General features: G+C 45.4%; 2 protein-coding genes and 4 non-coding genes across 7 annotated transcripts in view; all 6 read right to left on the reverse strand.

Annotated features, from left to right (window-relative positions):
- Positions 1-2,295: 2,295 nt before the first annotated feature.
- RPL13A (ribosomal protein L13a) lies at positions 2,296-7,839 on the reverse strand. Its single transcript, XM_077275945.1, has 9 exons — positions 7,726-7,839; positions 6,310-6,396; positions 5,493-5,565; positions 4,885-4,950; positions 4,306-4,407; positions 3,606-3,691; positions 3,459-3,518; positions 3,236-3,358; positions 2,296-2,416 (listed from the first exon to the last, which is right to left on the reverse strand). Exons 1-9 carry the CDS (start codon positions 7,738-7,740, stop codon positions 2,330-2,332), a joined length of 699 nt encoding a protein of 232 aa, XP_077132060.1. The 5' UTR covers positions 7,741-7,839; the 3' UTR covers positions 2,296-2,329.
- Positions 2,927-3,001, reverse strand: LOC143788971 (small nucleolar RNA Z195/SNORD33/SNORD32 family). Its single transcript, XR_013218787.1, has one exon. It is a non-coding gene; the product is annotated as a small nucleolar RNA Z195/SNORD33/SNORD32 family (small nucleolar RNA).
- Positions 4,005-4,079, reverse strand: LOC143788972 (small nucleolar RNA Z195/SNORD33/SNORD32 family). The gene has a single exon (XR_013218788.1). It is a non-coding gene; the product is annotated as a small nucleolar RNA Z195/SNORD33/SNORD32 family (small nucleolar RNA).
- On the reverse strand, positions 5,376-5,458 carry LOC143788969 (small nucleolar RNA Z195/SNORD33/SNORD32 family). Its single transcript, XR_013218785.1, has one exon. It is a non-coding gene; the product is annotated as a small nucleolar RNA Z195/SNORD33/SNORD32 family (small nucleolar RNA).
- LOC143788970 (small nucleolar RNA Z195/SNORD33/SNORD32 family) lies at positions 5,630-5,706 on the reverse strand. The gene has a single exon (XR_013218786.1). It is a non-coding gene; the product is annotated as a small nucleolar RNA Z195/SNORD33/SNORD32 family (small nucleolar RNA).
- A 4,036-nt stretch (positions 7,840-11,875) lies between the features above and the next one.
- Positions 11,876-26,802, reverse strand: part of ADAMTS9 (ADAM metallopeptidase with thrombospondin type 1 motif 9) — a 218,896-nt gene continuing 203,969 nt past the window's right edge. For both annotated transcript variants that reach the window (XM_077275942.1, XM_077275943.1), the window contains 9 exons: positions 23,279-23,473; positions 23,012-23,144; positions 22,063-22,157; positions 21,863-21,957; positions 20,142-20,275; positions 19,344-19,435; positions 19,124-19,228; positions 18,883-18,977; positions 11,876-17,701 (listed from right to left, as the gene is read on the reverse strand). In XM_077275942.1, the coding sequence (XP_077132057.1) occupies positions 18,888-18,977; positions 19,124-19,228; positions 19,344-19,435; positions 20,142-20,275; positions 21,863-21,957; positions 22,063-22,157; positions 23,012-23,144; positions 23,279-23,473 (939 nt within the window). In that variant the 3' untranslated portion in view covers positions 11,876-17,701; positions 18,883-18,887. The remainder of the gene's footprint in view (positions 17,702-18,882; positions 18,978-19,123; positions 19,229-19,343; positions 19,436-20,141; positions 20,276-21,862; positions 21,958-22,062; positions 22,158-23,011; positions 23,145-23,278; positions 23,474-26,802) is intronic.

Consider the following 26,802-nt stretch of genomic DNA (forward strand, 5'->3'; position numbering starts at 1 on the left):
TTCCATTTCATTGCATTAATTGCCAGGGGACTCAAAGATTTACCAGAACTCCTGCTCCATGTCAGGGAGACCGTTAGCGTCTACGGTGCTCGTACCATAGATCAAGTCTACAGGCTCCAAAACCCATCACTGGTGCCCAGGTCTCCCGAGTAACTGCTACCAATCGCTCATCTCAAAAGACATACATAATAAGTATGTGCCCCCCCCCAGCTTTCCCCATCTATACACAGTAATATGGAGTCAGTCCCTCTGCAGATGTAACGGCCCCAGCTCTTCTGGGAAGGATTCCTACAAGATTTGGGAGGTGTCTGTAGGAATGTTTGCCCTTAGTGAGGTCAGACCCCGATGTTGGGGAGATGTCAGGCTCACATCTAGAGGCTAAGGTCTTGGTTCTGGGTGGCCAGTCATGTTCTTCCACAACCATATTTGTATGGACCTTGCACTCTGGGGGAACAGATAAGCGCCTTCCCCAAATTGTCTCCACAAAGCTGCAATTGTCTACAATGTCTTGTGCGGATACATCAAGACTTCCCTTCACTGGATCCAAGGGGGTGAGGCCGACTTCCGATACCAGCACATAGCATTATCCCTCCGCTGCCTTCTGTACAGTGGGCACAATGAGGTCTGGGGGTAACGCCGTCCTGGAATCACCAAACGCAGACACCAGAGAAGTGTGATCCGTCACTGCACAGAAAGTCTCCCCCAGAGTCCTTCGGTGGCGGCTTCACACCACTCCTGATGCTCGGCCTTGTGCTTGGTGATGTACAGCTGCAGGCAGTCAATGAAGCTCTTGGCAGGGACAGTGACCAGGAGGCATCAGTGCATGCTTTACCACCATATAAGATTGTTTTGCTCATTCATCTGGTGATCTGCCGCCTAATTAAACCACAATAATCATGAAACAAGTATCTTTGTTCACAGTTATGTTGGCAGTCTAAATACCACCCCCCCCCCTTAATGGTAATCTGAGAGCAGCATGATGTAGGGTAGGAGACTCCCATTCCAGTTACTGGGCTTCTTGCTGTCATTTTGATACAGTCAGTGCAGATCCGGTAGTGCACTGTATAACCCCTGACCACGGCTCTGTGCATAACCAGTGATTAGATGGGGTTATACAGAACTCATGAATATTGCAGACTACCTGGCAGCAGCTTTACTGGTTCTCAAAATCAGTTTCATCAAAACTACATCAAGCAGCCCAGGAAGTGACTCATCGCTGGAATCAAAACTGCCTCTACGGCATGCTACTCTCAGACTAAATGGCAAAAATAAAAACCTGATGACTGCTTCCCTTTAATACCCTGGGGGCAATAGGACTTAATGAAAACCTGAATTTAACCCCCTCCCTTCTTCCAAGAGCCATTACTATTTTTTGTCAATAAGCTGTATGAGAGCTTTTGATTTGACACCATCCATTTTGTCGTCATGTGATGCACTGAAAAGTGGGGAAAAATATTCAAAGTACAATTCCACAATTGTGTGTCTTATTTACCATGTTCATTATAAAGTAAAACTGACCTGGAGAATCATGTTGCCTGGTCAGTACGAGGATGCAGATACCAAACAAACAAAAAAAAAAACCCCACACAATTCTACTTGTATCACCATTTTCAGAGACCCTTAATGGTTTCATTTTTTGGGATATGGAGCCATCTGATTGCTTATTTTTTTGCGCCATGAGCAGATTTTTACTGATATTTTCATCACCTCGTGTTGCAGTGGGTTAAACAATTCTGGCATTTTGATTTCTCATTAATCCGATCGGTAAACTGCATAATGTTATATTTTGACAGATGAAACTTTTTACAAAAGCAGCAATACCAATTTTTTTTTTAATGGGGCAAAAGATAAACGGCAATTTTTAGTTGATTTTTTTTTTTTTACTGTATTTAATAGTCCCCTTAGGGGACTCGAAGATGCAATCACCTCAGTGTATGAGCAATGTATAGCAGAAATCACGTTCTATGAAAGCCAGCATCCACAGGAGGAACATATTGACAGACACGGGGGTCATCAGCAGACCCTGGCTGTCATGGAAAACCCATGTCACGGGCATAATGATGCCAGGCTTGGCCTGTGAGCCTGCATCAAAGGCAGGGAGACTACTCTTGATGAAGTCGGTCAGAGGTGCCTCTCCATACTTCTATACATATGGTGTACCGCTACCAATCTTACTACTACACCCAAGGCCTCATTCAGACATCCATGAATCACATACGTACTCTGATAGAACCGGATTCCCACCTAGATAGAAAAAAACAAACAAAAAAAAAAAAAAACACTGCAGACCCGGGGCAGAATATCAAACATTTATTCCAAATCTGTGACTTCAGACGAGGACGCCGTACTGCTTCAGGACATTTGTGTACTTTGCGATTTTGCTTTCTACGTTTTTTTCTGCCCGCTTCTTTAGTTTCTGCAAAATGAAAATACAGAAGTTACACGTACTGTGGTCAGAAGCAGGAACAGCATTTTATTCACAGATGTAAAAACTGTATATAATCACAGAATATAAAACTATATTGAGAATTAGATCCTCGAGCCTTTGAAGAATATTTGAAGTGATGGCAGCATGTTTCAAGCCGACAATCACATGAAGCCAGTGTTATGGGGTCATCCAGCACTTCTGCATTGACAGGTATGGCTGACTTGGCATCATTCTGCTGCTTAGCAAGTATAGTTTTTACTTTAATTATAAGGATGCGGGCACGATACCTGTAAAGCGGCAAATGTACGCCTCATCACACCTTATTGCCACAGTGAGCAGAAATGGATGACCCCTGTAAAGTTCTGCTCAATGCCACTAAAAATGGATTCTATGCTTTAATAAACCATCTACAAGAGATTATCGTGCTGCTGAAACACTTGTTAGTCCTGCTGTGGCCTCACATGGCCGTACTGGTTGGCACAGTTACTGCGTCAGTCAGCCGTCTCAGATGGTAGTGCATGTGAACTGGTTTCATTGTAGTGAAACTCAAACACGAAATTCATCAACGACAAGGCTGAAACTAATCCTTCTGTGCCAACCAGACATCACCGGCATGTAAATCATTGGTGGATGCTCCAAAAGAGAACTGGAATGTTCCTCAAAGCTGCTGGGCTTTCAGCTTGCAAGCCTTCGGTAAACCATTGCATGCAGCACAGATGCCCGCCTCAGCAGAGCATTCAGCACTGCATTTAGCAGCTTGGAGCCATAACTGCAGAGCCAACACTATGATGAAAGTCTGCCGCTTACCATGACCAGCTTCTTTTTGTCGTAGTGCAGCTTAGCCTTTTGCTTCCTCTTCTCTTCGAGAGTAGCAGTCACGGCTTGGTACTTCCAGCCAACTTCATGGGCGAGGCGACCGAGGTAGGCAAACTACATGAAGTTCCAATAAAGCAGTTTAGCCTAAAGTGACGACTTGTGGCCCATTGTAAACACGAATACATAATATTGTCAGATGGCAGAAGTCACGTACCTTCCTTGTTGGCTTCAAGCGCACGATTTTCAGGGCAGCAGGGACGACCATACGCTTCCTCTAGACAGGGAAATGAAAAGCTCAAGTCACTTATCTACCAAGCCACAATGCTTTCCCACAGCATAGTATTGGTAAATGGCCGCTCACCTTGTCATAAGGAGGTGGGATTCCATCGAAAACTTTCAGCCTTTCCAAAGCACCCTGTCCTCTCTTGGTCTTGTGTGGGAGCATTCCTGAGTGTAAAAAAAAAAATAGATAATTCATAGACATGTGAACATGTCCCAGCTCCCATGTGTGCCAAGTAAGTCATCATGTTTGATTTAGGGCCGACCAACTTCTAATTAAAGCAACTCCACTTCTAAAAACTTTTGACATGTAAGATGCTAACAGGAAGGATTCATGAGAATGGATAAAACATAGATACAAAGGGCTCGGCTGAGCATTGCTCTTGTCTGACAAAAGAGATTATTGTGCTGTCAAAACACTTGTTAATCCTGCTTTGGCCTCGTATGGCCATACTGGATGGCACAATTACTGCATTGGTCAGCCGTCTCAGATGGTAGTGCATGTGAACTGGTTTCATTGTAGTGAAACTCAAACACGAAATTCATCAACGACAAGGCTGAAACTAATCCTACAGTCTGGATTCCCTTTCTAGTGTCAGGAGTGAAGTATTAGGCCAAGCGCTTCAGCTCCTTCATTTAAGCTATTAGCATTTGGCCTCCACACAAAGAACCTCTCACATGTCAAAAATTTAAGGTGCAGTGACACCAAGCTCCTGAAAACAGATTGCACCAAAGGGGGGGGATAAATAAAAAAATTAAGATCAGGTTCTGGCAAGTGTTACCTCTTACAGTCCTCCAGAAGATGCGGCTGGGTGCTCTGAAGTGGTACGGCCCACGGGAAGGGTTTGTGTTCATGCGTTTGCGAAGAAAAGCAAGGTACTTAACTATTGGAGAAAGAAAAGGTGTCACATAAGCACCGAGGGTGATAATACACTGAAGTCTGAAAAGGGATTCACAATAGTTAGGACTGAATTCATGGAAATAAATTGTCTAACAGGAACGCAGCAGCCACTGAGTAGAGATAAGTGAATTTGATTTGGTCAGGGCTTATTCAGCAAGCTATAGCGCTTACTGAATAAGCTGCAGAGGGAACCCAGATTGTTCTGGCTGATCAGCTGTTCAGCTCCGCAGCTGCATGGGTAACGGTTGTGTGACAGGCACGACATGCATGGAGAGCCTGTTAGTTGGGCTCTCCCATGCACGCGTCCTTAAAAATCTCAACCACAAAGTTGCATCTGTAATGCATCGCTGTATATGCCCTGTGTGCACACATCCTTAAGAGCAAGTATCCAGCTCACTAAGGAAATTACTGGAATACTAGTCCGCTTTATGGGTAAAGAGACCAAACTGAGAACACTTACGTTTGTTGCGGTAGAAGTTGCCAGAAATGTTGATGCCTTCACATCTTACAACCACCACTTTGCGTCCTGAGGATCCAAAACATTTTAGTATTAGATATTCATAAACAGGATTTACATTAAGGGATATTATCAAAGCATCAGATTGTCCATAGGATAGGAGAACATCTGCAATCCTGAGAACTGGGCTCTGAAAACCATCATGAGTGGAGCGGAGGTGTCCATATGAATGGAGCGGACGTGTCCATGCTCGACCTCTCCTTTATTGTGTGTGGGACTGGCAGAAGCAGCTGAGCGCTTACCTCTGCCTTCTCAGAAAGTCCCATAGACTGACTTCATGGGCAACTCTGCTCCGGGTGTCAGAGCTCAATTCTTAGGATCGGTTGGAGGATCCCTGCAGACTCCCAGTAATCAGTACGTTACATCATATCCTATGGATATTGAGGGTAAAATAATGTTTTTGGAAATAGGCCATTAAGGATCTAGTTAATGTCTCGGTCTCAGATGGTAGTGCATGTAAAGTGATCTCATGGTCGATTAAACTCGTATGAGAAACTTTATGCTCATCAACGACCATTTAAAATATTCATTGGAAGAACTTTCACACTTACCAAGCAACAACTGTTTAGCCACAATAGCAGCGAGACGACCAAGGATATGTCCTCTGCCATCGATGGCCAGAACCTGCACAAAAACACAAGCGTCAAACAGGCGGCAACAGGCCGCACCATCAGTGTCGCGTCCGGCAGCCGTCTCAGATGGTAGTGCATGTAAAATAGTTTCATTGTAGTGAAACTCAAAAACACCAAGTTCATCAATGACAAGGCTGAAATCAATTTCTCTGTTCCAAGGTCAGCAATGTCCACAAATCACGTCCACGGTGATAGCGAAATTTCTGAGTGCACTGAAAAGTGGTGTTCACATCTCAGATGGCCGATATCTGTCCAGTGTAAAAAATAATCACTTTCTCTCCTCAATCAGTAAATGATAACTTATCTCAATAGTTACATGGATAAAGATCCAACATAAGGCTGTGTGCACACGATGCAGATTTGCTGCGGATCCTTCCGCGCAGAAACGCACTATGATTTACAGTACCATGTAAATCAAAGTAAAAAAAAAAAAAGTTGTGCAGATGGTGCAGAAAATCAGTGTAGAATTGCTGCGGATTTAAAAGTGCATGTCACTTTTGTGCGGATCTACAGCGTTTCTGCACCCCTCCATGATAGAAATCTGCAGTGGCAAAAACCGCAGCTGTGGATTCTGCCAGGAGATGCAGATTTTGTGCAGAAAATTCTGCACCACTTTTCCTACGTGTGCACATGCCCTAAAGAGTAAGTGAACAGAGACAGATTACCCCCTCAAGAACCCCCAGCCATCCTTATGAAGAGCACTTTTCCTGACATCTGAGAGGCGCCTGATCGTTACCTGGCTGGAAGATTTGAACTCTCCTCCCAATTTCTTGTAGAAGCCGGGGAGACCCCCTTGGAGCAGGTTTTGAGGCAGCTTCTTGGCCTGAGTAGAAGAAAGAAGTCACATCAGTGTATCGGGGTTTTAAGGGCAAATTAATATTTCCGACTTCACATTAATGGGGGAAAAGAAAACCATTACAATATGGTCCTCGCAATCTTGAGGGTGGGGTGTCTGCATGTGGATAGACCACCTGTTTATGACAGTATCAGACTAGTTGATGTCAAGCTCTGACTCCCAAAACATGTAGCTCTGAGCAAACTGGGACTTGTAGTTTCACCAGCTGGAAAACAACTCACAGCATTTTCTGACGGCGGCACCTCATAAAAGAGAAATGTGAGACCAGTGTCACCATCATCCCCCAATCAAAATGATCTGCCCAGTAGATCTTTTCATATAAACACTCCCTCCAGTAATCTCCCACAAGGCTTTGAATCTGCCCTGTAAAGGCTGAATGGAGCAGGACTAGTGCGCACGTGACCACTGGTCTATTCCACTAGGAGCACACAAGTCACCTGCTAAGGTAACCTGTTACTACCCATCCCCATCTAATACTCCTACAGCCAGAGTCTTATTTTAGCACATTTCTTGCTGTTCACATTTTTCCTACCAGTGGCATCGTCGTGATCTGTGCCAGGTAGGTCAATCTCCGCAGGATTCTGGGAAAGCACCCAGGCCGGGACAGAGAGCTAACAGTGCAGGAGACGCAGACACAAACGATTAGAAAGCGCTGCACATGTTCGACTACCGCTGCTGCGGTGGCCGGTAACCAAGAGAACAAACCAAAATTAAACCTCCGAATTGCCTAAACATTTAATAAGTTGCTTGTTTTTAGAAGCACTTTACAATTTTACCCCTTTTTTTGAAACCGATCAAAGGAAGGCGACCGTCCCTAAAAAAACCCCAATGTATGTGTGTGATCTATCAGAATCAGCAGCGATCACGGGGCTCAGTATAACATTACTTGTAAGTCTCCCCCCACTGTGGCCAATTGTGGTGAAAATCCCTTTAAGAGGGAGCTATAGAGGAAGCTGGCTGATAACAGAGAATGAGCCTGTGCAGCACACGTGACAGCCAGGAGCAGGTGACGCACAGCGTGGAGGAGCCGCTCACATGGCAGGGTCGCTGCCGGCTCGCAATGCGGCATTAGTTATCACGACAAGGCCGGAAAGCACAAGCTCCACAGTCACCAGGGCCCTGTACGAGGTCTCTCCGCACCGGCCTGGACTCCCAGATAAGGCCGCGACCTCGGCAGTCATCACCACAGACTCCCGGACTGGCCACAGCGCTCCGCCAACCCCTCCGCGTGTGTACGGTCGCCGTGCGGTAACTATAGAAGAGCCGGAAAGCAGCCCCAGGGCCGGAGCCTCTCACCTTAGCGTCCGCCATCTTGGCCTGCCGGACGAGAAAGAGACTCGCGCTTGGCCACGGGGTCTCCAAGAGGAAAGAAAGGGGCGGAAGTGACGATTTGAATACGCCTCAGGAAGTAGGCGCTGCGAGAAGCAGGGAAAGAACCAATCAGCTTTGACGTTTCTGGAACACAATGGCAGGTATTAAAGCTGACGTCTGATTGGTCACGGGCTGCAACTTCCGCCCGTTCATCATACCGGAAGCTGAGGCATGTCGGGATTTGTAGTTCAGGGAGTGATTAGAGAACAGCACTGGCTAATTAGAGTAGGGGACTCTTTTTTTTATTACTTGGTGTATGTGGACTCGTGGGCAGCAGAGGCAGAGTGGGCGTCAGAGCTCCTGAATAATCTGCTCCATGTATAGTTTAATGTTATTGGTGTAGAAATTTAAAGGGGCAATTAGTGAATATTCTCTTATAATGTGTGCAAAATGGTAAATCGCTGCGGAATATGTTAGCGCTATATAAAAATAAAGATTATTATTATTACGCATCAAGTGTGACTGAGGTCGATGCTCACGTCACACCAGGTGTAAGGGGTCATCATTTCATCACCACCGTCACCTCCAGTGCAGACGTAAGGACCGCCCCTTTAAATCCCCAAATTTCCAATTCTCCAGAAAATAGGGGTCACCGACATCCTGACACTAGACAGCCCCCCGCACGGGGCGAGGACGGACGCTGAGATGAGGTTTATAGAGACCTTGCCCCTTAGAGGGGAATAAAGCATCCGTTTCTGAGTCCCGAGCAATGGCTGGAAAAGACGGCAACTTTTCTAAAGGGTGTCTCCATTTTTGGGGCAATGGTTTATCTACATTAATTTATTTTAGACTAAACATAATTTTTACAATTGGGTTTTGTTACAAATTTTGCACCATTTGGCTTTTCCAGCTTCCTTGTTTCACCTGTCCACGCAGAAAAGTTCTCACGCCCTAGCCGTGACGTCAGTGAGGTGAACGGAGTTCATCGGCTAAGAACTCCGCTCATCTTATTCACGTCACCGCAAGACACTGATACTATGATACCCAGCATCAGTGTCTCTGCTGGCTGCCAGGCTCAACGCTCGCGTCATGCCAACGTTCAGCATGGCATCTAGATGTAGCAGAGCTAGACTCGTCATGGGACAACTGGATTATCTTCTCATTTGACAGGTGAGGAATATGGTTATTATTTTAATTTTTTTTACAGGAGACATGGGCTTCAGAAGATTAGATGTAAAGGGGAGTACAACTTTGTTTTTTATTTCAAATAAAGGACTTTATTCTGTCTTTTTTTCTACAATATCACTATGGGGTTAGTCATAGGGGCATCTTATAGACGTTTCTCCATTACTAACCTCTGAGGTTGATGTCAGCTGACAATACAAAGCTGACATCAACCCTCACTATATTACTCCAGTTGTCACTGCACCAGGGCAAGTGGGAAGAGCAAGGTTAAGTGCCAGAATTGGCGCATCTTGTGAATGCACCTTTTCTGGGGCAGCTGAGAGCTGATGTTTTTAGTATACGAGGGGGCCACTATCCATGGCCCCTTCCTAGGCTATTAATATCAGCTCGCAGCTGTCTGCATATCCTTTACTGGTTATTAATTATAGGGGGACCCTACGTCATTTTTTAGGGGTTGGGGTCTCCTATTTTAATTACCAGTAAAGGCTAATTATACAGCTGAGCTGTGAGCTGATATTAATAGCCTGGGAAGCTCCATGAGTATTACCCCCTTCCCAGGCAACAAACATCAGCCCCCAGCTGTCTGCTTTACCTCAGCTGGTTAACAAAATTTCGGGATCCCATGCCATTTTTTTCTTAAATTTATTGATTTATTAAATACATGTACAGTAAGCTACACAAGCACAGTGCTAATTATGTCACTGACAACTTCAGATCTATTCTATGCATATCTATCTTTTACTTATCCATCGAAGAATATTTCCTTTGAAAACTATCTTTAAATGACAGAATTACTCTGTGTAAAAGCTCATGTTAAAATTGCATTGCATACGGATTGCAATCGCATGTCAGACGGACGCTAAGTGAGAAAAATTGCATTGTACTTACATGAAGATCGCATGCCAGTTGTCTGACTTTTCAGGAACATAGTATCGATTTTATTCATGCTGATGGTATGAGCCCTTATAGCGACTATATCCCCTACAAGGCTTTGTGGGTAGATTACACTGTCAGTTTGGGCTGAGATGTCAGACTCCTGTATGATCAGATCCCACAGTATAGCATTAGAACTACAAAATATAGACACAATTATACTACTCCCTCCATCTCACACTTACAGGAGCTTTTCTGACCTCCCATTATCCATCCAAACACTTTAAAGCGGTTTTACCATAAGCAAAGCTGATGTCAATCAATAGATCTTGGAATAATAATGTTTACCACAATTGGATGTGTTTTAAAAAAAATGTTCCTGTGCTGAGATAATCTTATAAATGTGCCCCTGCTGTGTACTGTGTAGTGTCTGTGTCTGACCATGTAGGGACATGGTCTGATCATACCACATCTCCTGGGCAGGGGAGGAACCAAAAGAGTATACAGACAGGACAGCCTGGGAACAGAAATAATTCTTTCGTTGCGGGAAAACATTTTTTTAAAACAGGCAGGGAAATGTTTTACATCACAAATAGAATCATCTGTGATCCTGTGCTGCCCTGTCTGTATACTCTTTTGCTTCCTCCCCTGCCCAGGAGCTGTGGTATGATCAGACCATGTCCCTGTACAGTCATACACGGCCATTACAGAGTACACAGCAGAGGCACATTTATATGATTATCTCGGCACAGGAACATTTTACTTAATCACATCCAATTGTGGAAATTATTATTATTCCAAAATGTACTGTATTTATTAAAATGAACTTTGTTCATGGGAAAACCCCTTTAATATGGAGTCGGCTCCTCTGCAGTTATAACAGCTCCAGCTCTTCTGGGAAGATTTTGATCCAAGATTTTGAAGGCGTTTGTGTGAATTTTTTGCCCCTTCATCCAGAAGAGCTTTTCTGAAGTTTGACCCTGATGTTGGGGAGAGGCCGGGCTCACAATCTCCATTATAGGATGGGGTTGAGGTTTAGGCTGCTTGTGGTTGATCATGTTCTTCCACCAAACACCCCCGACCGCGTCTTTATGGACTATGTGCACTGGGCACAGTCATGGGAAACAATAAAGGGTCTTCCCCAAACTGTTTCTGCAAAGCTGGAATCTACAATTGTTCACAATGTCGTGTTCTGAAGAATTAAGTTTTTCTATCAATAGAACTAAGTGGCCGAGGCTGAGCCTTGATAACAGCCCATAGTATTATCCTCCATCATCTCTACAGCGGGCACTATGCAGTCAGGGGGTAACATCCTCCTGGAATCACCAAACCCAGACTCCTCCATCAGACGTCTGATAGAGAAGTGTGATCCGTCACTGCACAGAACACGTCTCCTCCAGAGTCCAGTGGTGGCGGCTTTACACCACTCCATCCGACGCTCGGCATTGTGCTTCGTGATGTAAGGCTGCATGCAGCTGCTCGGCCATGAAGCTCCCGGCGGGGGGCGCAGTGTTTGTACTGATGTTAATAGAAGGGGAGGTCTGGACTCTGAAGTTATGGGGTCAGCAGAGTGTTGGTGACTTTTCTGCCCTCTGCTCCTCAGCACTCGGCCCCCCGCTCTGCAACTTTACGGGGTCTCCACTTTGTGGCTGAGTTGCTGCGGTTCCTTACAATCCTCAATAATATCAGTTACAGGTGATGGGGAAGATTAAGAAGGAAGAAATATCATGAATGGGGTGGCCCCTATTACAGGACTGAGCTGCTATCAGTGAGCTCTGCACCACCGGTCGGTCCTGTCATATGGTAGTAATGGCAGTCAGCATGGCAAAGGGACCGGATGTTATCCACCAGGGGGTCAATGCGGAATAATGTTATACACTGGGGGCAGTGGGACTGGATATTATATAGCGGGTGCAATGGGACCAGATGTTTTCGTACACTGGGGTGAATGTTATACTGTAAGGGCAATGGGGCTGAATGAATAATCCAATTTCAGTGATTACGACGTGTGACCCGCTACTATTGTCCACATAATGTGTATGACTGAACTGTCTAAATAATAAAAAATAAGCAAAACTTAGAAATTTAAAAAATAATTTATTTGTTAATAGGTGAACACCAGTAAAGCTATGATCAGTGCATATTAAGTATCTAATACCATACAAAACAGATACAAAATGGGTGAACAGATATCGGACATGTATAAAAAAAACCATAAAAACATCTGTGTGTAAAATAATTAGCACCAGAGATGTAAGAAGAGGTATGTACAAGACAGAATGCTTACAAAAAGCATATATCAGACGTGTAGCTTCTTTGAAATTAATATAATTTATACCAACCCTTTAATTGTAGAGATACAGTGCATGAAGAGAACAACAGGACGGAAAAAGAACAATCTTTATATAAAACACTTACAAAATGATAATCCAAAGTTAGGTATAAAAATCTAGATGAAAAAAAAACTTCCTAGAAATTCTGAGCGAATCGTTCTCAATACTGGGCTGGATACATGGACGGAACTAGGGAGTATGGAAAAGAACAATCTACGAAACACTGCACCTTCTGTCCCCCGATTGTGCTGATCCATGGCAGCGAGGCTCCTTCATTACACTGATCATATGGTTGTGGTTCACTCTGGATGGCTGGTGTCTGTTCTGGATATTATGTTACTTATACAGGGGCAGAAAACGCCCCCTAGATCTCGTCTTTCCGCCTACTAGAAACAGATCACGTGCTCACATACAGCGCTTGGATCAAAACAGATACTCATTATAATAACAGAGAACTGAACATTAAAATAATCAGCTCATGTCAAGCAGTCCTCCAAGCTAGGAACAGGGTTTCGCCCTCCATGGCTTCTTCTGTGGCATAGAGGACAGCTTGATTCAAGCTAGACCAAGACCAAGGTTTCAGCCTCTATAGCTTCTTCTGGGGCATGGAAGACGACACGACTAGAGCTTGACCAAACAAAGGATTTTATCCTCTATAGCATCTTCTGGGGCATAGAAGATGGGGCGACTCAAGCTAGACCAAGACCAGGGTTCCATCCTTTATAGTATCTTCTGGGGCATGGAGGACGGCACGACTTAAGCTAGATAAAACAAAGGGTTTTGTCCTCTATAGCATCTTCTGGGGCATAGAAGATGGGGTGACTCAAGCTAGACCAAGACCAGGGTTCCATCCTTTATAGTATCTTCTGGGGCATGGAGGACGGCACGACTTAAGCTAGATAAAACAAAGGGTTTTGTCCTCTATAGCATCTTCTGGGGCATAGAAGATGGGGTGACTCAAGCTAGACCAAGTCCAGGGTTTCATCCTTTATAGCTTCTTCTGGGGCATGGAGGACAGCGTGACACGAGCTAGATGATCTGCAATATGTGATCTGAGGCGGAAGCGTTTTCTGCTCCACTGATCGTTGAGTGAATACACCTGTGTAAGGAACACATATAGGCAGACTGGACACCAGCTAGCCTACAGTACTGGTTTCCCATGGTCCAAAGGGTAGTAAGTAACATGTTTTTTTGGGATCGTAAATTGAAACCAAAATGAACTCGTGTAGTAGCCGTGAGGAATGCTTGTGAGACATTTTGGGGCTGATTCATTAACACTGGCATTGTAAACGCCTGCCACCTAATGAATTTGGCACACCTCAGGGACACGACTCCTTTGTTATAACAAAAAGTTAAGGGTCTTCTTTCAAGGAACCCCCATTGTAGAAGAACATGGAGTACACATTCAACCACTAGCCGTGCAACTCTCGTAGGTTCATGTTTTTGCACATTTTCAACCAAGCAGTGTCCAGTTAGTGGTCTCTATGCCTCATCCTGCCCATGATCTTCTGTAATAAAGGGCAACAATGAGGGTCCCTGGAAAGAGTCCTCCAAAAAACAAGCCCCTCTTATGAGGCACTGCCTAGAGCAATGTGGCCATAACCAAACATGCGGACACTTTAACCTGGAGCTGACCCCTTGGACCAAGCAGAGCATCCAGCTGTGTAAGGTTGACACGTAAAGCCATGGAGAAGTAATGTACAAAGTAAATGGAGGGAACCTCAAAAATATTGGAAATACTTCATTAATGGTGACAAATAACATTTTCTTTTTTTCTTTGCAATATAATTCATAAATAATTCACAGATTCATTTAAAAAAAATTGTATTTTTTTTTTTAATTATTAGTGATCTATATTATCTCTGAACCCTATTAAATTTTTCTTGCTGAGGAAGGTGGGTAACCAGAGCTATACCCTACCGCGCGCTAAGACAGGGATGGTCACCTTCATCATGTCTTGTAGCCACCAAGGTTCAACGCTCTCTCTGCTATAGTGGTCCTCCATCTGTAAGCCACGGGATGGAGACCATTGCCCTATGCTAGGTTCAGATACTAAATGTCTACGCTTCTTCGTTATCTTTCTCTGCGCAGGTACTTGCCTCTTAAAGAGTCACTTCCCAAAAATATGTATTTTTGTTACCTGTTGTAAATGCCGCTGTTCTCCTGAATCCGGCAATGTTTTTCTTTTGTTCCTGCTCCCCTCTGTTCCTGAGATATGGGCCGTTCTTCCCTGTATATAAATCTGGTCTTGTCAGCCAACTGGGTGTGGTCTGCAGGAAGACGCCCATATAGGGCTATAAAGACTGGCTTTTATACACAGGGAAGAAGGTGCCATATCTCAGGAACAGAGAGGCTCAGGAACAAAAGAAAAACAGCGTTGGATTCAGGAAAACAGCAGCATTTACTCCGGGTAATTAAATTACATATTCATAGAAAGTGACAGGTCTCCTTTAAGTATCCCATAGAGGACAGTAGATTACCACTTTTACATCTGGTTATGGAAGAAATGAATGTGAACAAACCCTATAGAGCTATCTAGATAAAGAATGACTACTCATGGTTTTTGTTTTTTTTAAACGTGAGATGAGTATCAGCTGGTGAGAAAGTCGTTTATGGGCCAGCATATTTGGGAACGCATCTGTATGTTTTTCTTCTTTTAGATCTTAGCTCTCCTGATACATATTTGTGTTTAAAGGGGTATTCCCATTTAGGAACATTATATCTGAATGGGCCCCATCTTATGCCACTGTGTACAATCAGGTGGCCACACATCCAATGCTGTCTCCATTCGCTTCTATGGAAGATCGGATACTTTTTGAACTCCCATAGAAGTCAATGGAGTCAGCCGTGCATGTATGATGAACCTAAAAGATCCTCAAGATAGATTTGGGTCCCAGAGTTTAGAGCTGCACCTATCAGATATATTTATATTTTTTTATGGATATGCCTTAAATGTCCGGGATGTGAGGTCCAGGGGGTCCTATGCACCTTCTGTACCCACTGTCCGTTCTTCTGGTTTGGATGTTGAGGAGCTTTAGCAGCTCACGCTTCTGCATAGAATCACTGAACAATAGATACAATACAGGATGAGGTTTACTCCAAGTGATTAGTTTCCCTACAGCACCATCAGAGGGGAAATAAGGTATTGCATGCTACACCATAAAAATCAATGGTCTGTCTGAGTAATGGACGGAAGCACCGGGTCCTCCAGAGAGAGGCGCTCCTAGTGGCGGCTCTTGGCTCTGACTGACGGTTGTCCCAACTCAACTGTTACTAAAAGACTGCCCCTTAATATGTCCAAAAAACATACTAAACCTCAATATTGTTTTCTTGTTTACCAAAATTGTATTTGGTAATACAGAGATGAGATACCCGAAATGTGGGGCAAGGGGCAAACATGGAGGACACAAAATAAGAGAGAGCTGAAGGACGGGAGCCCCCAATATATGAAGACCTGATGTGCGGCTTCCAGAGAACTGGTTTGGGTTCCTCATGGTCCCCAAAAACAAGGGCATTACCACAGTGGGTGCAGAGGTTGCACACGGGCCCTGAAGTCTAGGAGACACAAAAGGTCCATCTGGCCCATACGAGAAGATCAATTCTATTAAAGACCCCATGATAGTTGGGGGTCCTGTTGGAGATTTTGCATTGGTCCCCAGTGTCCTCTACCCATCTCTATGTGGAGTAAATGTCCATATGCCCCTTGATAAATGCTTTGGTTCTGATGTCACGGAACAATTCACGCAATGTATAGAAAACATTTCGACGTAGTTCATGAACATTTTCTCGAGTACATTTCTTATCGTAACGTCCTTACGAATAAAAAAAAATAATAATATTTAATTCTTAGATATTAATTCAATAAATATTTCTAAAGATATTTCTTTTTTTATCTATAAAAGGCACCATTGTTGTTTACTTTGACCTCATAGTGCAAATAATTCCCTTTTTTTATATATAAAATATTACATCAAACAAGTACAGAATTCACAAAGATATTATACAAGTGACCGACTGACATGAGATATGACGGGTTATACTTGGCATTTCTCCATAAAACGCTTCATTCGATGCATTGCGTGGATCTGATGGAGGTTGATGGCCCCATGGTGGACTTTTTCATGGGGGAGAAGCGTCTTCATAGCTATGACCCTACATCTGTAGAGGTTCCCTTTAAATGTTCTGGCTTGGGGTATTGAAAAATTGGTAAGTATGAGGACTATTTTCACTAGTGGGTCCCAAATGTTATCCTGAGGGGTCTATTATGTAACAGATCTCATTGGCTCATGGGTTTGGCCGGTTGATTAAAAAGGACCGTAACGCCATGAGGATACAGAGATTTGTCTACTTCCCAGTAGTTCAGCTAGACCTGTATGAGGCCGGGTTCAGACTACACGGTCCGTATACGGACTCCAATGCTTGGATTGACTGCAGATTTCCTGACCCGAACGTAGAGCCTCATAGACCGTTAGTTTGGGTCAGGCGACCCACGATCAGTCCGTATACCGACGGGCTAAGGGGGTTAAGATGGCCTGATCGGATACTAATAAAAAAACATACCTAAAATACTCACCCTCCTTGGTCTAGCGCCAACTCAACGAAGCAGTGACGTCAATTTTGACCGCTGCAGCCAATCACTGAGTTGAGTGGTTCTGCTGATACAGACCTGCTAAGCTCAGTGATTGGCTGCAGACGTGATGTGCACTGATGATGTCACTGAGAGACAGGAGCAGCTTCGGGGAGGGAGCTGGCGCTGGACCGGGGAGGGCGAGCACTGTGTGTTTGGTTTATTACGAATATCCGATCGTTTGGGCAAAAGTGGACAACCCTTTCAAAGAGGTTTTCCAGAAACAACATTATATTGTAAAAATATGTCCCCATGCAGCCCTAGGTCTTGCACCCTTCCAAGTGATGCCCATTCTGAAAATATACTAGAATATTTATAAAAAAAAGGCTCAATGGACGTTAAGGTTTCACAATAATCTAGACCTGAAGGAACCATTGTTCTTGGTCTACATGGAGTCACCATGAAAACAAAAGTTACTGTATATGTGTAATTAATGGCAGATCCACCACCTTGATTGACAGCTGAAAGGTCAAGGATCCTTACAATGTTTCTTCCTAGGAACATTTTGTGGAAAATGCCAAGTATACGCTGCTAATACTTGGGAAGCACCGGAGGCTCGTCAGCCAACTGGGAGAAACGATGGCCATCACTCATGTCAATACGCTACATATGATGTAGAGCACGTAAAATGCAGTGGATGGACTGCAAATGTGGAACCAAGAAATAAAAATAATAATAAAAAAAATAAAAGCAGCCGAACCACTTCACTGATGACGGCTCCGGACAGGCGAGAGCCCGGAGACACGTCCCGCAGGGGAGGGCTTACAAGACACATTTTACGCACACAAAATATTAAAATAAATAACCTCAGACATAAATATTATTCTATACACCACGTGGCATACAATCTATATACACATGTACAGACGCGGAGGAGGAGGAGGTATTGCAACACGAGTCTTTATCCATCTGAATTTCTGATTTCTTCTCATTTTTAAAGCACCTAGACGGAAAGAAGAACTTAAGATTAGTTCATATTCGTCATCAGAGATCCAGAGTCGGTCTAGAGTTACCTGGGGAGATAAAAACATAATGTCACAATCCATTTTTGGATTCGTGGCAGATCTGGTTCCTCTCTGTTTTAATTGTTGCTTTTTCCTTTCAGGACCATAGGGCGTTAATGTCAGCTTTTCCCCTGCTGGAAATCTGGTGTAACTGCATGCAGTGCTGTTGGGTCAACTTCGGGTGTTTTGGAGTCCTGTTGCTGTGCTATCTGCAGTGTGGAGCTTGGCAGAGTTGTCTGGAAGCTAAGTGTGGTGTTTTCTCCTCGTCCCTTTTGTGTTTGTCTCTGTTCCCTGTGTGTTACTATCTGTAGTGGTGAGGCTAGCACTCCTTGCCGGCCAGTGCACTAGCCAGGGCAGTGCTATGTGTCAGTGAGGGACGAGGTTCCTTATGGTGAGGGGAAGGACCCACTTAGGGCGTTAGGGGAGTGCAGGGACAGGCTCATGTTTGAGCAGGAGGTGACCATTCCTTCATTTCCCTATTGATAGGGCCTTCCTTCCACCTTTTCCATCTCAATGTTTGTTTGTTGTGCTGTCCGCTACCGACCTTCCGTGGAGTCACTATACGTATCGTAACACATAAAACTTGTCGCTCCCACATACTTATATATGACCGCTTGCGTGTGTTCCCAATGGGGACAGGAGAGTAAAGACATCCATTGATGTTACAAGCATTCAAATCCATTGATTTCAGAAGCAGCGACAGACCCTCTAATGTATGTTTGGGACCTGACTCCTCCTAACCCTTTTCTTTTCCTTTGGCCGAGTATGTACAAGTATAGTGCAGCACAAAAGAACATTTCGCCCCCAATAAACAAGCGTTTTGCTAATTTGTCAGGTGATTGGCAGCCTTTTTGCCATAAACTGATTATCATGAAACAAGTGACCCTAGGGGCGCTCGTCAATGATAATTATTCAGTGTGAGTGGACCTTAATGTGTGCGACAGCTGATCATAGACATGATATACAGTATACGGTGTATGTGTAGATCCAGCTTATTTGGCAGCTAAGACCACCACAGACAGATTTTTTGTTGTATCTGCCAACGGCCTGCAGGCTGATATATCATGTGTATGGCCAAATTAAAGGGATATTCCCATTTTGTGCCACTCCCCATTCTTACCATTTCTACAACAGCTGAACACGAAGGCCGGTTGCTGAGGACGGAATACATTTCCCACAATAACCACCACATTTCCCTGTGACTTTGGTTCCATCCTGAAATTTATAGACAATAATATCATTATAATTGGATTTTACCTGCAGCTGTCGCTAAAATCCACATCACAATCTCAGATGATATCGTACATTCATCCCGTCACAGCCGCTATAGATACTAAATCATATAAAACGTGAGGTCTTACGGGTGATTTGGCTATTTCCGTCACTGCGTAGGTGCCTTGTGACATCCATTTTGTTGTTTCTGATACAGAAAGACCGGTTCCTTTAAGGTTGATGCTAAAACGACCCTATGGGGAAAATAATAAGATGGATCAGATGTGACGCCTGAGATACTAACATTACACCACTGGTGCTGGCAATGGGTCTCTTGTGCGTTTTGTCCGCCTGACCACAGTTTCTTACCTGCGGGCACTTTGCCGCACTGTAACAGTCCCCGGCGGTGGCGAAAGGAACGGGTCGTCCATCAAGAGTACGTGCAAACTGCAGATCTGTGGCTGCGGAGAGGGAAAGCACAGATCGATGCTACAGTGATGAGGACAGGATGAGTGAACGTCGGGGATGGAGAGGGATTCTGCAGAGGATCTGTCTTACTGATACTGCGAGGTGAGGGGCTGATGATGGCGCTATTCATGTAACCGGAGTATCTGCCCCCCGGGGTAAGGAACATCTGGTGACATGGCCGACTCCTCTGAATGTGGGGGGATTGCTTGCTCTCCTCTGTATCTGATTCACCACTACAGATCCATCTACTACCCCAATATTGGTCCTGCTGGGCTGCTCCCATTGCCCCTTATTACCCATGTTGAGCTGACCCCTAATCCTGCGCCTGTTTCCCCTCTATATTACACCTACTGGGGGCGCTATAGATGTTGCTGTGTCCCCCGATAATGTGCTCCAGTAGCTGCTATTACCTCTGCTACTATTGACACCTCATTCTGTACCTCGGAGCTTCCAGCAAAGCCCCCTAATACTGAGTCTGATGCCCCCTGGGGCTCCAATAATAGGTATTTTGTGCCTCCCCCATTTTATCTGCTGCTGCCCCCAATATTGTGTGTGTCTGCCCTCTAGTTCCCATAGGTGCCACCTAGCATTGTCATAGCCCAAGGTGCCATCTAACGTCACACCCCTGCTCTGTGCCTGCAGCCCCCCATGCAGTGCCCCCTGCCCCATCTCTGCACGGACCGCCATACACGCACTCACTTATGATTTGTAAAGTCGCCAGCTCCAGCCTCACTTTACTGAAGGTGGAGAAGCCGGCGGCTGTGTAGTCTCTCCGACATGGGCAGTCTGCTCTCCTGCTCCCGTTATATGGACATTCTGTGGGGTTCTGTAATCTGAAAAAAAGCAAGAAATACCATCTGTATGACACAGGGTATAAACCTTACATAGCTGTCGGTGGTCCGCACGGTGCGCTGCCAACTATGGACTGCCCAGTTTATTAGACACAATTCCCAGGGATCTGTCCGGCCTGGAAAACTCTGTCTACTAATGGTGGTCTCACAGAGTTTGGGGGCGTTCTCGGGTATGATTTTCCATTTTTTGATCCCAGTCATGGATAAAAATCACCCCCGACAGTCTGAGGGTCCTGATGTTACCCCCCCGTATGTGATCCGCTTTTAACGTTAATGAGTCGGAAAAGATTTGCAACTTTTTTCTGGTATACTGATGGCAAAACGGACCAAGCACGGATGAAAAATGGGCTTTTTTTTCACGTATGAGAACGTATAAATGGACGTCTGAATGAGGCCTGATAAATTTTGCATCAATCTCTCCAACTAGGAAAGTAGTGACTGGTGTGAATGTGGGAATGTCATGGCTGGTGGGGATGTCATGGTGGTTGGGGATGTCATGTCTGGCGGGGATGTCATGTCTGGCAGGGATGTCATGGCTGGCGGGGATGTCATGGCTGGTGGGGATGTCATGGCTGGTGGGGATGTCATGGCTGGTGGGGATGTCATGGTGGTTGGGGATGTCATGGCAGCTGAGGATGTCATGGTTGGTGGGGATGTCATGTCTGGCGGGGATGTCATGTCTGGCAGGGATGTCATGTCTGGCGGGGATGTCATGGCTGGCGGGGATGTCATGGCTGGCGGGGATGTCATGGCGGCTGGGGATGTCATGGCGGCTGGGGATGTCATGGCGGTTGGGGATGTCATGGCGGCTGGGGATGTCATGGCTGGTGGGGATGTCATGGCTGGTGGGGATGTCATGGCTGGTGGGGATGTCATGGCGGCTGGGGATGTCATGGCTGGTGGGGATGTCATGGCTGATGGGGATGTCATGGCGGCTGGGGATGTCATGGCGGCTGGGGATGTCATGGCGGCTGGGGATGTCATGGCTGATGGGGATGTCATGGCTGATGGGGATGTCATGGCTGGTGGGGATGTCATGGCTGATGGGGATGTCATGGCGGCTGGGGATGTCATGGCGGCTGGGGATGTCATGGCTGATGGGGATGTCATGGCTGATGGGGATGTCATGGCTGGTGGGGATGTCATGGCTGGTGGGGATGTCATGGCTGATGGGGATGTCATGGCGGCTGGGGATGTCATGGCTGATGGGGATGTCATGGCTGGTGGGGATGTCATGGCTGATGGGGATGTCATGGCTGGTGGGGATGTCATGGCTGATGGGGATGTCATGGCGGCTGGGGATGTCATGGCTGGTGGGGATGTCATGGCTGGTGGGGATGTCATGGCTGGTGGGGATGTCATGGCGGCTAGGGATGTCATGGCTGATGGGGATGTCATGGCTGCTGGGGATGTCATAGCGGCTGGAGATGTGGCTCCATCTGAGTGTTATTCTTCTTACTAGTCCTGTGAATAGCTGAAGCTATAAAATATAATTCCCCATCCAGAAACTAAAAAGTGACAAGGCCCCAGCCCCCCGGTACGACGCACAATACGATATTTCTCTCCTACCTGTACCCGAACACCTCGGAGTAATTTTCTGCCTCATCACTTAAGAGAGTCACATACTCCTTAGGGCTGTCTGACTGCATCCCGGAACAATAAACCTGAGAGAAAACCAATCGTTACTGGTGTGAGCGCGCCCGCGGCCGGCTATAAATAATGGAGAGCGCAGAGCGCGGTGAGCGGCGCTGCCTGATAGATGGAGTCACCTTTATGATTTTTTCTTGCACAGTTATATAGTGTTCGCCGTCTTCGCTGACGCTCCGGAGTCTTTTCACTTCTAGACAATTTTGTGGTAAATCGCCTAAAAAATAGATGAATTGTTTTATTCTAGGAATGCTATGTTGCACCATACCAATCTATAGAGGAGCAGTAGATGGCGGTAGTGGGCAGCGGCCTGCAGGGCTCCGTCCAGGGGCGCTGGACCAGGGGCCTACACATTTATTTGTTCATCTTTAGTCACTAGTGTTAGATACATTACTCTGTATTTCAGTTCCTGCTCATTCTGTGGGGTCTGGAAACTTGTGAAAATGGTGAAACATTGTCTCATAGGGTAACTACCTCCACTAGACGGCAGTAGTGAGCCATGTGTCTCTTGCAGGAGAGCTAATTTGCATAGATTTGTTCCCAGAGAGCACTGTGGCACCTATCAGTCTCCCTAAGCCAGCTGGTGGTCTCCACTACTATGCCTTATGATGCCACAGTTCTGCAGCTCGGCTCCCATACTGTGCTGCAGTACCTGAGAATGGCCACTAGACTGAGTACGGGGCTGCCGTGTTCTGGCTCCATACACTGCGGTCTTCTGGCAGCCACCGGACTTAGTAATTCCTTATCATTGGGGGTGACAGTGCTGGACCCCCACTGACTGACTATTGATGGCCTATGTTAAGGATAGGTCATCAGTTTCTCAGTCCTGGATTATAGGACCGTGTACACTTTATATGATGGATGATTTTTGGTATTTGAGATTCTGGACCCTCAATTTTTTTTTTGATGCAGAGCGTCAAGTCAGAACCGTACATAATAGAAAAATTAAATTGTGTCACCACTAGGTGGAGCTGTCTGCACACAGTCACACATTATACTCGAGAGCTCCCCCTAGTGGTGGCTCCAGACAATCAGAAACAGAAGGATGGACGTCATTCACTGTCTGCTTACAGTCGTGAGGGTTGTAGCACGGCCTCTTCTCCTCGGGTCTGGTGTCCATCGGGCACATGTTGCTGGGCATGTCGTCGTTGGTTAAGCACTGCACAGAACGCTGCACAGATCCAGCTCCGCAGGTAACGGAGCACTGCGGACATAACAGGACAGGGGGTGAGAATGAAGAATGAGCGGAGCACCATGTGTCTTGGATGTCTGCACCCCGTCCCAATATGGATGGACCTGCTTTGATAACTTCGACCCCTCTTTTATCCGTGTCCTCACCTTGCCCCAGTTGCCGACCCTCCATGAAGCCATAACGGGGCATTCTCCTAAAACGCAGCTCTGCACGGTGTTGGGTTGGGTCCCCGGGCAGTTGGCAGAGCTTTGGTAGCCGTACTCGTAATGGTCCTTTGCTGAGTACACCTCGCTGCAGGACACGAGCCGCTGCCGGTAGCCCGTCCCACACGTCACCGAACACTGGGAAAGCAAAAGGATTTCTATCAGAGAGAAATGGGACTGCAGACTGAAAGGTCTCCTCAGTTACTCCTCCTGGAAATTAACAATGTGCCCTTTATTAGTGAGATGTGTCCCTACACGCTCTGACACCGTCCAATTTATAGTGACAGTACTGTGTAAGGACCCGCAGAAGGAATGGTGACACCCAGTTGTCAATTTATTCACACATTTCCAGGAGGAATAAGAGAGGAACAACACGCGTTCACGGTGCTTTACACTAGTTACTGTTATGGGAAGTACAAGTAATTACTAAGACTGTGCAGAGCGATATCGTAAGATTCTGCGTAAATCGTAGGATATCGAAGCATTAAAGGGAACCTGTCACATTAAATATGGAGTCTAGTCTGCAGGCAGGATGTCATAGAGCAGAAGAAGCTGAGCAGATTGATCTATCTATATATATATATATAATCTTCTAAGGGGCACTTCCATCTGTCTGTCTGTCTGTCATGGAAATCCTGCTCCAGCCGCCACCAGTCAGCGACGGGCACAGTCCGGCCGCGAATTCGCCCCTTCCTACTCTCTGTCAGTGCCCCATCCATACTCCCCTCCAGTCAGCGCTCACACAGGGTTAATGGCTGCGTTGCACCGCGTTATGCCAAGGTGTAACTCACTCCGTTAACGCTGCTATTAACCCTGTGTGACCAACTTTTTACTATTGATGCTGCCTATGCAGCATCAATAGTAACAAGATCTAATGTTAAAAATAAGAAACAAAAATCATTATATACTCACCTTCCGGCGCCTTACCCGCTTATCGTGACGCTCCAGGCCATGCAATGCGGTCTTGCAAGATGATGAAGTAGCGGTCTCGCGAGACAGCTAAGTCATCTGGGTAATTTCGCAATGCATCGCTGGGAACGGAAGCTGGCGGCCGCATCGCACGCATAGGGACAGCTTCGCTGGATGCCGGAGGGTGAGTATATAACTATTTTTTATTTTCATTCTTCTTTTAACAGGGATACGGTGCCCACCGTGCTATATAGTACTTGGGCTGTGTTATATACTGCGAGGCTGCTATATACTACGTGGGCAGTGTTATATACTGTGTGGCCTGTGTTATATACTACGTGGGCAGTGTTATATACTACATGGGCAATGTTAAATACTACGTGGGCAGTGTTATATACTGCGTGGGCAGTGTTATATACTACGTGGGCAGTGTTATATACTACGTGGGCAGTGTTATATACTACGTGGGCAGTGTTATATACTACGTGGGCAGTGTTATATACTACGTGGGCAGTGTTATATACTACGTGGGCAGTGTTATATACTACGTGGGCAGTGTTATATACTACGTGGGCAGTGTTATATACTACGTGGGCAATGTTAAATACTACGTGGGCAGTGTTATATACTACGTGGGCAGTGTTATATACTGCGTGGGCAGTGTTATATACTACGTAGGCAGTGTTATATACTACGTGGGCAGTGTTATATACTACGTGGGCAGTGTTATATACTACGTGGGCAGTGTTATATACTACGTGGGCAGTGTTATATACTACGTGGGCAGTGTTATATACTACGTGGGCATTGTTAAATACTACGTGGGCAGTGTTATATACTACGTGGGCATTGTTAAATACTACGTGGGCAGTGTTATATACTACGTGGGCAGTGTTATATACTGCGTGGGCAGTGTTATATACTACGTGGGCAGTGTTATATACTACGTGGGCAGTGTTATATACTGCGTGGGCAGTGTTATATACTACGTGGGCAGTGTTATATACTACGTGGGCAGTGTTATATACTACGTGGGCAGTGTTATATACTACGTGGGCAGTGTTATATACTGCGTGGGCAGTGTTATATACTGCGTGGGCAGTGTTATATACTACGTGGGCAGTGTTATATACTACGTGGGCAGTGTTATATACTACGTGGGCAGTGTTATATACTGCGTGGGCAGTGTTATATACTGCGTGGGCAGTGTTATATACTGCGTGGGCAGTGTTATATACTACGTAGGCAGTGTTATATACTACGTAGGCAGTGTTATATACTACGTGGGCAGTGTTATATACTACGTGGGCAATGTTATATACTGCGTGGGCAGTGTTATATACTACGTGGGCAGTGTTATATACTGCGTGGGCCGTGTTATATACTACGTGGGCAGTGTTATATACTGCGTGGGCAGTGTTATATACTACGTAGGCAGTGTTATATACTACGTAGGCAGTGTTATATACTACGTGGGCAGTGTTATATACTACGTGGGCAATGTTATATACTGCGTGGGCAGTGTTATATACTACGTGGGCAGTGTTATATACTGCGTGGGCAGTGTTATATACTACGTAGGCAGTGTTATATACTACGTGGGCAGTGTTATATACTACGTGGGCAATGTTATATACTGCGTGGGCAGTGTTATATACTACGTGGGCAGTGTTATATACTACGTGGGCAGTGTTATATACTGCGTGGGCAGTGTTATATACTACGTGGGCAGTGTTATATACTGCGTGGGCAGTGTTATATACTGCGTGGGCAGTGTTATATACTACGTGGGCAGTGTTATATACTACGTGGGCAGTGTTATATACTGCGTGGGCAGTGTTATATACTACGTGGGCAGTGTTATATACTACGTGGGCAGTGTTATATACTACGTGGGCAGTGTTATATACTATGTGGGCAGTGTTATATACTACGTGTGCAATGTTATATACTGCGTGGGCTGTTATATACTACGTGTGCAGTGTTATATACTGCGTGGGCTGTGTTATATACTACATGGCTGTGTTATATACTACGTGGCTCCTATATACTACATGGCTGTGCTATATACTACGTGGCTGTCTGTGCTACGTGGCCTCTACTATATGCTATGTGGCTGCTATATATATATATATACATACATACATATTCTAGAATACCCGATGCGTTAGAATCGGGCCACCATCTAATTATATATATACTACGTGTGCAATGTTATATACTGCGTGGGCTGTTATATACTACGTGTGCAGTGTTATATACTGCGTGGGCTGTGTTATATACTACATGGCTGTGTTATATACTACGTGGCTCCTATATACTACATGGCTGTGCTATATACTACGTGGCTGTCTGTGCTACGTGGCCTCTACTATATGCTATGTGGCTGCTATATATATATATATATATACATACATACATATTCTAGAATACCCGATGCGTTAGAATCGGGCCACCATCTAATTATATATATATATATATCTCTGCAAGAAAAGATTTCATGTAACTAGTAATTCATTCATTTAACTCTTAATCTGGGCTTAGGAGTCCAGTGGGAG

Source organism: Ranitomeya variabilis, chromosome 8, assembly GCF_051348905.1.
Source record: "Ranitomeya variabilis isolate aRanVar5 chromosome 8, aRanVar5.hap1, whole genome shotgun sequence".
Lineage (NCBI taxonomy): Eukaryota > Metazoa > Chordata > Amphibia > Anura > Dendrobatidae > Ranitomeya > Ranitomeya variabilis.